Source organism: Sylvia atricapilla, chromosome 14 (assembly GCF_009819655.1).
Source record: "Sylvia atricapilla isolate bSylAtr1 chromosome 14, bSylAtr1.pri, whole genome shotgun sequence".
Classification (NCBI taxonomy): Eukaryota; Metazoa; Chordata; class Aves; order Passeriformes; family Sylviidae; genus Sylvia; species Sylvia atricapilla.
Genome location: NC_089153.1, coordinates 12,508,542 through 12,521,289, shown reverse-complemented (window position 1 = coordinate 12,521,289; position 12,748 = coordinate 12,508,542). Strand labels below are relative to the sequence as shown.

General features: G+C 46.0%; 1 protein-coding gene across 1 annotated transcript in view; it reads left to right on the top strand.

Moving 5' to 3' along the window:
- Nucleotides 1-10,400, top strand: part of GLRA1 (glycine receptor alpha 1) — a 38,204-nt gene extending 27,804 nt beyond the window's left edge. Inside the window, exons 4-9 of the mRNA XM_066328819.1 lie at nt 166-389; nt 3,877-3,959; nt 4,613-4,750; nt 5,465-5,679; nt 6,194-6,340; nt 9,580-10,400. Coding sequence (XP_066184916.1) covers nt 166-389; nt 3,877-3,959; nt 4,613-4,750; nt 5,465-5,679; nt 6,194-6,340; nt 9,580-9,894 — 1,122 coding nt within the window. The 3' untranslated portion in view covers nt 9,895-10,400. The remainder of the gene's footprint in view (nt 1-165; nt 390-3,876; nt 3,960-4,612; nt 4,751-5,464; nt 5,680-6,193; nt 6,341-9,579) is intronic.
- The last annotated feature ends 2,348 nt before the right edge of the window (nt 10,401-12,748 follow it).

Below are 12,748 nucleotides of genomic sequence, written 5' to 3'. Positions count from 1 at the left end.
AATTAATAACAGTTCCTTGAGGAACAAAACCAAAAACACTTGGCATAGCTTGGGAAGCTTAGGCCTGGACATGGTCTGGCTCATTTTCGGGCTATTTCAGCACGTGCTGCCCAGCTGTCAGCTCTGAGCTCTGAGCTCTGAGTGTGTGTGTGTGTGTGTGTGCAGGATTACAGGGTGAACATCTTCCTGAGGCAGCAGTGGAACGACCCCCGGCTGGCCTACAACGAGTACCCCGACGACTCCCTGGACCTGGACCCCTCCATGCTGGACTCCATCTGGAAGCCTGATTTGTTCTTTGCCAACGAGAAGGGGGCTCATTTCCATGAGATTACCACGGACAACAAGCTGCTGAGGATCTCCCGCAATGGCAACGTCCTCTACAGCATCAGGTGAGGTGATTCCACCAAGGTGGGGAATGGGGTTTTTTTTATCTTTTTTTCTTCTGTTTGAGCTGAGATTAATGCACAAGAGACACAGTTTTCTCGTGTTTGAGTTGTTTATTAATTCTTATCTATAGCACAGTCCCACAAGTTGTGAGTTCCAACCAACAAGGTAGAAAATGGCTCCATCTCTAACTTTTTCCACAGTCATTAATTATCCAATAACGAGATGACACCTATATTATTTATACTTTTAACTCAGTAAAAGTATATCTTTACTTAATAAATCTTTACTTAAAAAGTATTTAATATTTACTTAAGTAAATACTTTAAAGTACTTATACTTTTAACCACCCAGAGCTTGCAAGGCAGACCTTTTCACCCAGTTAGGAAAAACCACCCAAAACCATGAAAAAGGTGAAAGAAGAAGAACTTAGCCAACGTCCTAAATCCTCCATATTGCCCCATATATATTACTGTATACTAAAACCTTAAATCCCAGGTTTTTCACCCTGTGATATCACACAGCTCTATTCAAACTTCACACCCATAATCCCAGTGCTGTCACTCAATTTCAGAAGCCTGTTCCACAGCCTCAGGTCAAATGTAGTTCTTGCTAGAGGGTCTGTGCCTTTTACCACGGAAACCCTGAAATTCCCAGTTTCCAGGGCTCCAACAGTAGGGAAGGACACAGCTGAACCCCCCCATTCAAGCCTGGACTTTGAGCATGCTGTTGGAGAAGGGAAGTTTAGGTTTTTTTGAGGTGGGCGATCATACAATTAGCAGTGTGGGAGCAATGAGGTGGGAAGGGACCTCGGCTGAAGCATATTGGGACAGAGGCTTGGTCAGGGATGGAATTTAACTCATCTTTACCTCTTTCAGTTCAAGGACTTCTGCTCCTTGCTGGTAGGTTCCTTAACGTGTAAAATTACTTCAGGTATCTTAAGTTAGTACAAGCCTAAAACCAGCTGTGCTTTGTGAAAACCAGTAGAAGCTCAGGAACACTCTGTTTTCAAAGCTGCAGCATTTCCTGACCAAAAAAAAGACAAAGTAAAAATCAAGGAAAATGCTAAGTAAAGCCTCATGGCTTTGTCTCAGCCTAGTTTTTCCCAGTTATCCCTTTATTTCTAGATCCAAGAATGCATCATCAAAATTGAACTAATTGCACTGAATTTCCCACAGGAAATCAATGTTAGCCCTCACCTTCCGTTCCAACCCCATTCACATTTTATTTTAAAATATGAAATGAAATTAAGATCCAGCTTCATGGGCTTAGACTGGAAAAGTTTATATTGAAGAGTTTTTCATCTCAAGTATAATGTAAATTTTCCTATGGAACACACACCCCACCTCACACTGGAGCTCCCAGTGGCAGCTGTGGGAAGGAAAAGCAGTGTGGAGCTGTAAAATGGGAAATAAACAGCTTAGTGCTGCAAAGTAGATGGCCTCCATCAAACACCAAAGTGCTTCCACCCAAGGACCAGCTCCCTGATGGCCAAAACAATAAGAGAATTGCCACATGTGTTGGCTGAATGGGGAGACCTAACATTTCTTAATTTTAAAACCCAGGCAGGGAGCAAAACTGACAGCAGAAACTTGGTAGTGAGCATGGCACAGAGTCCTGTTCCAGGAGGGTCTGCAGGGGCACAGAGGGGGAATGCAAACCCAGCCCTGGAGCTGCTCTGCCAAACAGAGCAATGACTCAGCAGGGAACATGGAAAAATCACCATTTTCAAGACAAAAACTTGAAAATATTTCAGTTCTTGTTTGAAAAGAACAACCTGCCCATCTCACTCATCTTTGAATGAAAATAAAGGTTTCTTTATAAGTACATTTTCCTGTGAAAATTAAAAAGAAAGAGGATATTCCTTAAGAAGAACACATTGTAAATGTGAGGGGTTTCCAGAAGGAGAAATAGTCTTTCCCTTAAAAAAAAAAAATTCTATAAGGTGTTCTACCATTTTCTAACTGGTTCTTTACTACTACTATTTACAGTAATCAAACTCTAGGCAAGGCATTTACAAGAAGGTGGACTTTGTCACATCTCCTGTCCCAACATGCCTCTAAACTCAAGCTGAGAATTTCTAACGACATAAGATTTTAAATTAAAGTATCTTTCCCTCTTGATAAGTTTCTTGTAGGTCTGATGATAGAAAAATTCAATTTCTGTCCCCTGGGTAATTCTGCTATTTCTACATCAAGGTAAAAAGCTGAAAACCCTAAACACTTCAGGGAACAGCATTTTCAACATTATCAAACCAAATAACTCAAATCTAACAATCTGGAGCAAATAATTTAGTATCAGCTTGTTGTACCAACCAAACATTTTAAGCATAGCTCATGGTACAGAGCAACACAGCAATATAACACAGAAAATGCAGCCTGCACCTAGTGGAAAATTGAGACAGAAATGGAGGTCTCAAGGGCTCTGCAGGAATTCAGGAATATACAGGAGTTCATATTGGTTTAGCACAAGGCATTTTACCTGCAGAAAATCCCACTCAAGTCTTTCTTTCCCCACACACAAACATATGATCTTGACCAAAGGTTTTTTTGGGTGGTTTGTTTTTTTGTTTTGTTTTGTTTTGTTTTGGTGGAGTTTTTTGTTTGGTTGGTTGGTTTTTTGTTTGTTTGTTTTTTGGGGTTTTTTGGTTTTGTTTTGGTTTTTTGTTTGTTTGTTTGTTTGTTTTTGGGGTTTGTTTTGTTTTGTTTTGTTTTTTTTAATGACACAGAAATGTTCTGTTCAGAGATTAGACAGTGCCAGCCTCTAGAAATGCATCTAGGAGTTCCAGAGGGTGGGCTTGGGCTCTCTGCTGAACCAGCCTGCTGTGAACCTGGGGCAGACAGGAAATGTGAGGTAGCAGAACTGTTTGGTGAGGAAGCTCTTTGTTACACGCAGCCTCAAACAGCATTGCAATGAATTTCCATCTGCAGCAGGCCCTGCTGGGAACGGTGTCACAGACCCAGATGTTCAATATTTCTGCTGCTCTCCTGGGACTTGCTGTTAGGTGCACGAAAGGATGAAGCAGGCAGCAGGAGGTCAAGCAGGAAAGCTCTACTTTATTCTTCTGACTCCATATATATACAATTTTACAAACAGGCCAAGATTGGCTACACAGGTTGCCACCTCTTCCACCTCATTGGTGAACATCACCATCAATCATCTTTCTCCTCCCAGAGAAGAATGTAAACAAAGATAATTTTCTAAAAACATACATAGTTTACTTGAAGGTGTGTGAGAACAAAATGCAAACAGTGGAAAGGAAGGAAAAGAGGGAAAGATGATGAGCTTCTTCCAGAGAAAGAGGTCAAGTTGGAAACAGTAGAAAACAGTTCAGCAAGCAGTTCAGTGCAGGCAAACTTGAGGCAACACTCTCCAGCACCAGAGTGAGAGCACAGGCAGGGCAGTGATGGATGAGCAGCTCGGTGTGTCTGGGGGTCTCAGCCCCCAGAAGTGCCCATTGCTGACATTTCCTGTGCTCTCTTCTCTCCTCAGGATCACGCTGACTCTGGCCTGCCCCATGGACCTGAAGAACTTCCCCATGGATGTACAGACCTGCATCATGCAGTTAGAAAGCTGTGAGTCCTGTGTGCATCCTTGTTCTGGAGAGGAGACAACCTCTTTTCCCTGCTGCTCTCCCCTGCCATCTCCTTTCCCAGCTGCAACCCATTCCCAGCCCAGCCTTCACTGGAGGTTTGCTGGAGAACCTCTCGCTTAGGATTTTCCATTCATCCAGAGCATGTGACATTTGCTAAAGAAGCCAAACCTCAAAAGATCCTATGAGAGGAGCCCTGGCTTGCTTGTGTTTACATTGGCCTTTCACTTTGCAGGAGAGAAGTGAAAGTGCTTTCAGCTGCAAGTGGGATTTTTTCTCTCTGGATGAACATCTGCCACTTGTACATGTTGCTTATCCCAAAGGAGGGAAAGATGATGAGCTTCTTCCAGAGAAAGAGGTCAAGTTGGAAACAGTAGAAAACAGTTCAGCATGCCAAATTCGAGGAAAAAAATGTTATTTGTTGCAGAAAATCCATTGCAGCTCCAGTGGAGGTCGTTGGCCTGGCTCTTAACACATGAACAAGTAGTTTTGCCTCAACCCAAATCCCATTCATGACAGCATTATCAAGGGAGGCCAGGATGGACCCCTGCCTCCAAGCCCTCTCCTGCAACACTGTCCCTTTCCACGCCAGTATTTAATGTGGTTCACATGACATTTGCCCCTTCCTCTCAACAGTTGGCTACACAATGAATGACCTCATATTTGAGTGGCAAGAAAAAGGAGCAGTGCAAGTTGCTGATGGGCTGACATTGCCTCAGTTTATCCTCAAAGAAGAAAAAGACTTGAGATACTGCACGAAGCACTACAACACAGGTCAGTGCTGTTAACCCTTAACCTCATGAGGGGTTCAGTAGAGAGGAATTCAGGATTGTGCATTTGCCAGTCTCTTGCTCTGTCTGATGGTGCTCTGGCCTTGTCCTACACTTCCAGAGGTAACAGACATGTAGAAACATAAATAGCAAATGAAAAGCTAATGGACATAAATGTGCAAAACCGTCTTGTCCCTGGTAACAACTGCATCAATTCAAGGGTGCTTGGTTAGGATCTTCTCTCCTAGAACCTTCTTTTGTCTTTGAAACTTAAGTGACATACTGCCAAAGGGCTTTCCTTGCTGTGTGAATGCTGATAGAATCCTAGGATGATTTGGGTTGGAAAGGACCTTAAAGACCATATTGCTCCAACCTCCTGCCATAGGCAGGGACACTTTTCACTGGACCAAGTGGCTACAAGTCCTGTCCATGAACACTTCCAGGGATGGGGCAGCCACAGCTTCTCTGGGCAACCTGTGCCAGGGCCTCCCAAGAGGGAAGAATTTCTTCCTAATATCTTATCTAAACCTTCTTTCTTTCAATTTGAAGCCATTCCCCTTTGTCCTATCACTACATGCCCAGGACAACAGCTGTTCTTTTCCTCCCCTAACAAGACTCTGGTTTAGGCAATGCAAGGAAAATCCCCAGGCACTGGCTGAAAACAGGAGGCTCACTGTGCCTTACCAATGACCTTCCATGTCTCTCCCATCCTTCTCAGGCAAGTTCACCTGTATAGAAGCTCGTTTCCACCTGGAGAGGCAGATGGGCTATTACTTGATCCAGATGTACATCCCCAGCCTTCTCATTGTCATCCTGTCCTGGATCTCCTTCTGGATCAACATGGATGCTGCACCTGCTCGAGTGGGCCTGGGGATCACCACCGTGCTCACCATGACCACACAGAGCTCTGGCTCCCGAGCATCACTGCCCAAGGTAGAGAACACCCTTGTCTTCACCAGGGAAATCGTGCTCCTTTTGGGGACAGCACCTAAATAAATCCCTACACAGATCCTCCTGCTGCCTTTGCACAATTCAAATTTAAGTGCAAATTGAACAAATTCCAGTCCTGCCCTGAAAAAAAATTCAATTCTCTGTGACTAGCAGGAAATTTCCCCTAGGATTCAGCACTCACCACAGCTCCCAGTAACCAAGAGCTCCGTACTTTACAAAGCCCTGCAAAAAGCACACATGCATGTGCATTCTTAACTGAATTTCCCTTTATTAAGTGCTTCTGGTATGGTGGATCACTGTTTTCCTTGCATATAAACAATCACAATCAAGGCCTGAATAAATTAAAAGCTGTGGAAGTATTGCTACTTAAGAGCCTGTGAGAGTTTTCAGCGATATCCTGGTATCCAAGAACAGATGTTAGCCATGTAAAACACCAAGTAAAAATGCATTTGGGCAAGGAAGCCACCCCATTTCTGTCTCTTTCTCTGGCTCCTAGGTGTCCTATGTGAAGGCCATAGACATCTGGATGGCTGTGTGCTTGCTGTTTGTGTTCTCTGCACTCCTGGAATACGCCGCTGTCAACTTCGTGTCTCGACAGCACAAAGAGCTGCTCAGGTTCAGAAGGAAGAGGAGGCATCACAAGGTAATACATAAAGCATGAAGGACACAGCTGAAATCTGTCCCAGCAGAACACCATGGTCAACTGAACCAAGCCACTAGCCCTCAGGGAAGTCCCCAGTATCTGGTCAGAAGTTAAGGAGGCTCACACACCAAAACCAGGGGTTTCCTCGATGAGCTGAGTGTGTTCTAACAGTGTGCTGAGCTGAGAAAACCAGCAAGCTGGGTTTTGCTAGCTAGCCAAGCAGTCTCAGCCAAAAGGGCTGCTCTCAACAGGACAATTTTGACGCAGAAGTGTTCTGGTGTGAGTTCTCCTGCCCAGAAGCTGCAGCCAGGGCTGGGGGGAGGCAGGCCAAGGGGTGTGGGGGGTGTCTGTCAGAGAGCAGCACCCCCAACACAACAGCCAACAGCAGCCCAAAGGTAAGTGACACCTCTTTTGTCTCTGCCATCTCTGTGTTCAAAAGCATCTGCTTCTCAGACTGACTGCAAATTCCTCCTGGAAGGAGAGAGCTTTATTCTCAGCCTTAGCCTGCTCCATGCTTACCTGCCATGGCTGATCCCAATCCCAGCCCAAGCATGCATGCAGCTCCAACTGCTCCCCAGCCTGGGCTCAACAGCTTTTAGGCTGAGGTGACACAACAAAAATTTCACCTCACAGATCGCATTAGAAAGAAACAAAAAGGTGTCTGTGATCACAAGGCCAAAGGCATTTAAAAATCGTTCCTATTCAACTGTTAGAATCAGGGAAAGAGTCAGGATATTTTCAGCACCAGGCCTGAGAGGCTGTCCTTGGGAGAGCATTAAAAACTAGCACATTTGCCAGGAAACAAAAAACAAAGACAATTTTGCTGATGAAAATCCCAAGCAAGCCCATAGCTGACCACCAAGGTCTGCCTTAAATATTCCTCATAGGTCTTTGTCTACTTTCCATGGTCCATCCCATCCAGAAACCCACCTGCATTCCATTGTTTCACTGTCCCAACCATTAAAAGTCTTTCCCAGGGTCTAACCTGTCTTGCAGTGGTTCACAGTGTATGTTTGCAGAACTGGTACCATTCCAGGAGGAAGTGGGGGCTGAGGAGCAGAAATCCCTATATTTTTCTAGGTTTGTGTCTCTCTGCTTCAGTCATTCTACCTGCAAAACAGGAGATAATTGTTCATTTGTGCTCAACCTAGTCAGGACCAGGGATGAAAACTGTTGGACAAATGCAAGGGAAAAGAAGTAATAAATGAAACCCTCAGCACAAATTGATTTTGTCTGACCAGAGCATGGCTCTGCCTTCCCAAAATCAACAAAGCTTTGGTTCAGAAGACGCAGCCTGCTCAATAGAGGCAGAGCACCTACATGGGTTCCTCCATAGTGCCTTTATCTCTTCATCTGGATGCAGGCATCCTGTCTCTGGATCTGAGCTGTTGTATGCAGGTCAGTCTGCTAATAAAACAATAAGAGGGAAAAAAACCCCACTAATACACAAATGAGTTTAGGAGATATTTGTTGGAGCTGTTCCACTGAACACAAGGCTGTTAGCACAGTCCCTGCCCAATCTCACAGGTATTTAACTGGAACAAAGCATAAACAAAAACACTTGCAAAAGCTAAATGAACAAGGTTTGCAGTCTCATCAGAAAACTAAGCTGACTGCTAATATGCAAATGGGTTAATGCAACTGCCAAAAGCACTAATTGCTCTGTCCTGATGTCCTGACTTGTCTGGGTAGCTCTGACTGGTTTAGGCATGACACATTAGGATAAAAAAATGTGAGATGTTGCAGTGGTATGGACCAGTCTGGTCAACATGACACCATCATCAGTGTGATGTACACATGGAGTACACTTGGAAACACTTCCCAGTGTGGCTGGCGATGTCTTTGCCTTTCCCCTTTGACATGGCACCTTCAAAAAGGCACTATTGTCTTCTCTAACCCCGGTACAGCACTCATCAAAACAAAGCCACAGTGGCCAAAGCAAAGTCACAGCCAGTGGCCCTTCAGCAATGAAAAAATAAAAAAATCCAGTAAAATTAAGGGTTGAGTGGTTTAGGTTAAGCCAGACATGTGCCAGTGTTTGTTTGTGCAGAGGGAAAAGAGCAGAGGCAGTTCTACCTGAACCCCTGCATTACAGACATGACGAGAAGGTCCACAAGCTCTGGGTATCACAGAGAGCCAGAAGTTGATTTTATTTGGGTAGTTTTGTTTTGCTCAGATATGGCAATGTCCTCTGTGCCCTGTTCCTCCATCCCACACAGCTGCCCATGGGATGCAGGGGCCATCCAGAAAAGGCACTCTTCAAAGGACAGGGAAGGGGCAGCAGGGCACAATGGGCAGGCAGCTACAAGTGAATGGGCTGCTAGGTCAGTGTTGGGGGACACAGCATGGATCAGTCTCTTTTAATGATTAATTAGTGTCACTGGTCTACAATTAGCCTTGGTGACCTCTAGTCAAGAGAGTTCAGATTTTGACTCTGCCTCTGCAACTCACTGCTTGAATTATTGGGCCAAACTTAGTTTTCCCTGCCATTACACCCCTGTGTTCAATAAAATAGGGCTACATCATTCCGGGATTCCAGAAAAGCTTTCACCAAAAAATAGAACAAAAAACCAGCAACACCATTTGCTTTTAGATCAGAACACAAATTATATTTTTTCTCAAAAAAATGGCATTACCACAAGCAGCCATGTGTTAGCATTGAGCCACAGAAGGGCACTTAGTTCCTCACCTAAAAGTTGCCTGGTGGGGATGGCTGTGGGGTGCCGTGGGCAGGCGAGTGAGGGCTGGTTGCACGCTGCCTGCAGACCTCTTTTCCTGGACAGCTCCTGGCTCCTGCACATCCATGTAACTCTGTAGGAAGCAGCTGCAGCTTTGGCTACGTGAGTTACATGGAGCCCACTCCTTCTGGGCAAGCTGAAACTGCACAGGCAAAGCAAAGAAGGTGCTGATAGGATGTGGGAGGGCAAGGGAGAGGCAGAAGCAAAACAGGGGATGCAAGTGGAAAAATGAAAGCAGTGCCACAAACCCTTCAATATGTCAAAGACCTCGACGGGGTGGAAGTGAGTCCTGTTCTCCACGGGGTGCCTGGATCCCCTGATTTGCATCTGTGCATCACACAGCTGGCACCCCTCTATAAGGCTGGTCTCCGAAGAGCAGGGGGGTTGCCCAAGGGTGCTGAGGCCGGGGCAGGGTGGGAGCACCTTTCCCGTGCAGAGCAGGACGGCGCCAGCGGAGAGCCTTATAGCGAGGGTGCACTGTCTATATCTCATTTTAAGTAGAGTCCCATGCTCAATCTGTTCCAGGAGGACGAGGCTGGTGAAGGCAGGTTCAACTTCACCGCCTATGGGATGGGGCCAGCCTGCCTGCAGGCCAAGGATGGCATCTCTGTCAAGGGAGCCAACAACAACAACACGGCCAACCCCGTGCCGCCGCCGTCGCGCTCCCCCGAGGAGATGAGGAAACTCTTCATCCAGAGGGCCAAGAAGATCGACAAGATCTCCCGCATCGGCTTCCCCATGGCCTTCCTCATCTTCAACATTTTCTACTGGATCATCTACAAGATTGTCCGCAGAGAGGATGTGCACAACCAGTGAGGGGAGCAGCCGGGAGGGGAGCGAGCAATCCTTTATATATGTGCAATAGCAATGCAGCAATGCATGAATTTAAGAATGCGGCAATATCTACTAAAAAAACAACAAAAAAAAGGGGGGGGGAGGGGGCCTGGGGAGGGACTTTTAATCATGTGAACTGAGGGTGACTGGCACAGGGAGGAGAAAAGAAGCTCTTGATCCAGGGAGCGCAGGGTGGGAGTTAGTTTTACAGCATAGGAAGGTGTGGATTGCTCCAGCAATCCAAGCAGTGTAATATAGTAATATATATTCATGCTTAATTATAATGCAAAAAGAAAACAAAAGGAAAAAAAAAAGACCAACAAAAAAAAAATCCTTTTTTAGCCTATTAACAGCTTAGATTCTCTAGTCACTGGAATGATTCATGATTCCATGTGCAGAAACTACTGCAATTATGCTTTATCTGACTTTTGCTATAGAAAGGCCATTCCAGTCAAGCACGTGGGGGTAAAAAGCCCTAACAAAAGGGGAAAAACCACCTCAAGAAAATCATTCTGTGCTTCTCTAGGTTTTGCACTTTGAAAACTGGATAGATAGGGAAACTTAAGAAAGCGGCTGTGGATTGCTGTTTATTTTATATATTTACTTTTTTTAGTCACGGGTTTGCCGATCAAACACTTTGTGACTTTTGCATAGAGGAAAGCAAATACATTATCTCTGTCATCCCCACCAGAGAGCATCCAAAGGAAACCCGAGAAGGACATCAGGGCCTTCATCAGAAATCACAGGTACCTTCTGTCCTTTTAAATAACCTGGCAGGATTCAAGTCCCAGGAGGCAGAAATATTATCCAGAACACGAGAAACGATGAAGGATTTTTAAAATAGGGGGCTTTTGTTTGTTTGTTCTTTTTTTTCTTTCCAAACCCCTTTCTGCCATGTTTGTTTACAATGGAGGGGGATGGAAGCAATTGTATTTAAAATACAGAGAAAACAGGCATCTTGATGCCTTGTTTTGACAGGACCGGGCGCGTGGCAATACTGTCAGTGAGGGGGGTGGGGGGCAGGTGTGTATAGAGAGAGCAGCTTTTATTTTCTGACATTTCATAGCAGTTATATTAATAGTGAAGCTGGGCCGACGGACCCAAAATTCTATTTTTGTATCTATTTTGGTGCTGCATTTACCTTTAACACGGATGGGAAGATGGAGCAGGCTGCTTTGCCCCTCTCTGCTGCCTGGCAGAGGTATGGGGAGGCTGGCACAGCTCGGTAGGGATGGGGAAAAGGGGGAGGGAGGTGGGCAGGGGTGAGCAAAGGGGTTTCTCTTTGCCCAAGTGGTAGCACAGGTTGGCATCGGTGTTTGGGGTGGGGACAAATGTGCCAAATGCCTCTAGGGTGTTACTTGAAAGCCTGGCTTGGGGCCTGTGGGCAAGCCAAGGGCTTGATGTCCCACTTGTCCCTCTGGGCCCCTGGGTGTGAGCTGGCTGCAGCACCCAGGGTGGCTCCGTTGTGTTTGTTTGCACTTTAGGGAGAGAGGTGAAAGAGAGCACGAAGGAAGAGACAATCAGTCTGCACTGAAGCACTTGGGGTTAGGTCTGCGTTGGGCATCAAAAGGAGGCAGAGAGAAAAGTGGCACCCATGGGGAGCATCCACTCTCCTCCCTCTCCTGCTCAGGATGGGAGCAGAGCTGAGCTGAGCTGGATCTGCTGCCTGCTGTGGGAGCAGACAGGCTCCCTCCTGCAGAGGCTGGAGCAGCTCACAGCAAAGTGCCCTGGGGCACTGCCAGGTCCAGGCTGGACCAGGGCAGCAGCACCCAAGCTTGGGATGGGGGATTGAAGTCATGCTTAGGCGTGGGGGTCCCAGTGAGCACAGAAAGAAGCAGATGAGAGGAGAGGAGAGCCTGGGACTTGCCAGCTGTCCTGCACAGGGATGATGCCAGGGGGGAGGAACACCAGAAAAAACACCAGGGATTGCTGGGGCTGGGTAGAGGGACATCCATCTCCAAGGCTGCCAATTCAGCACCTTTCACCAGCACTAAACACACTTTAGTTTAAGAGGAAAAAGAAAAAGAAAAAGAAAAAGAAAAAGAAAAAGAAAAAGAAAAAGAAAAGAAAAAGAAAAAGAAAGAAAGAAAGAAAGAAAGAAAGAAAAAGAAAGAAAGAAAAAGAAAGGAAAAGAAAGAAAGAAAGGAAGAAAGAAAGAAAGAAAGAAAGAAAGAAAATAAAGAAAGAAAGAAAGAAAGAAAGAAAGAAAGAAAGAAAGAGAGAGAGAAAGAAAGGACAAGCATAGAAAAAGGAAAAAAGGGAGAAAAAAACCATTAAAACCACAGCAGTCACTGGATGGACTAGGGCAAATATTCTGGCAAAGGCCACCCAGTTTTCTGAGTCCCTTTGCACTGCTGAGACAGGGAGAGGCCACAAGGTCACGCAGTGGGAGCATGAACCAGCACATGAGCCCTTTCCCTCCACCAGAGCAGCAGAAAACCTGTGGGCTGAGGGTTTCTCCTTCCCCTGGCAGACGGTGCTTTCCCAAGAAGGGAGATCTCAAGCAGAGGCATTATTTGACGCTGGGACAACGTCCCAAGCCTTGGCTGGAACCCAAACCTGCTGCTGGCTCTGGGTTTTTTTGCTGAATTATTGAACTCTCCCTGCGTGCGCCAGGGCCGGCTGTGCCAGCTGCGGTTTGCGATTGCTTCAAACGGTGTGTCCTTGTCTGAGATGAAAGGCAAATCCAGGGAATTTCCCTCCCTGCCCAGCAGCACAGCAGAGGCTTGGCAACCCACATACCACAGCTCCTTCCTCATGCAGGTGAACGACCTCAAATTGGTGTCATTTGGGTAAAAATATCCTGTCCCGATGCCTGGACCTTGCACTTTGGAAT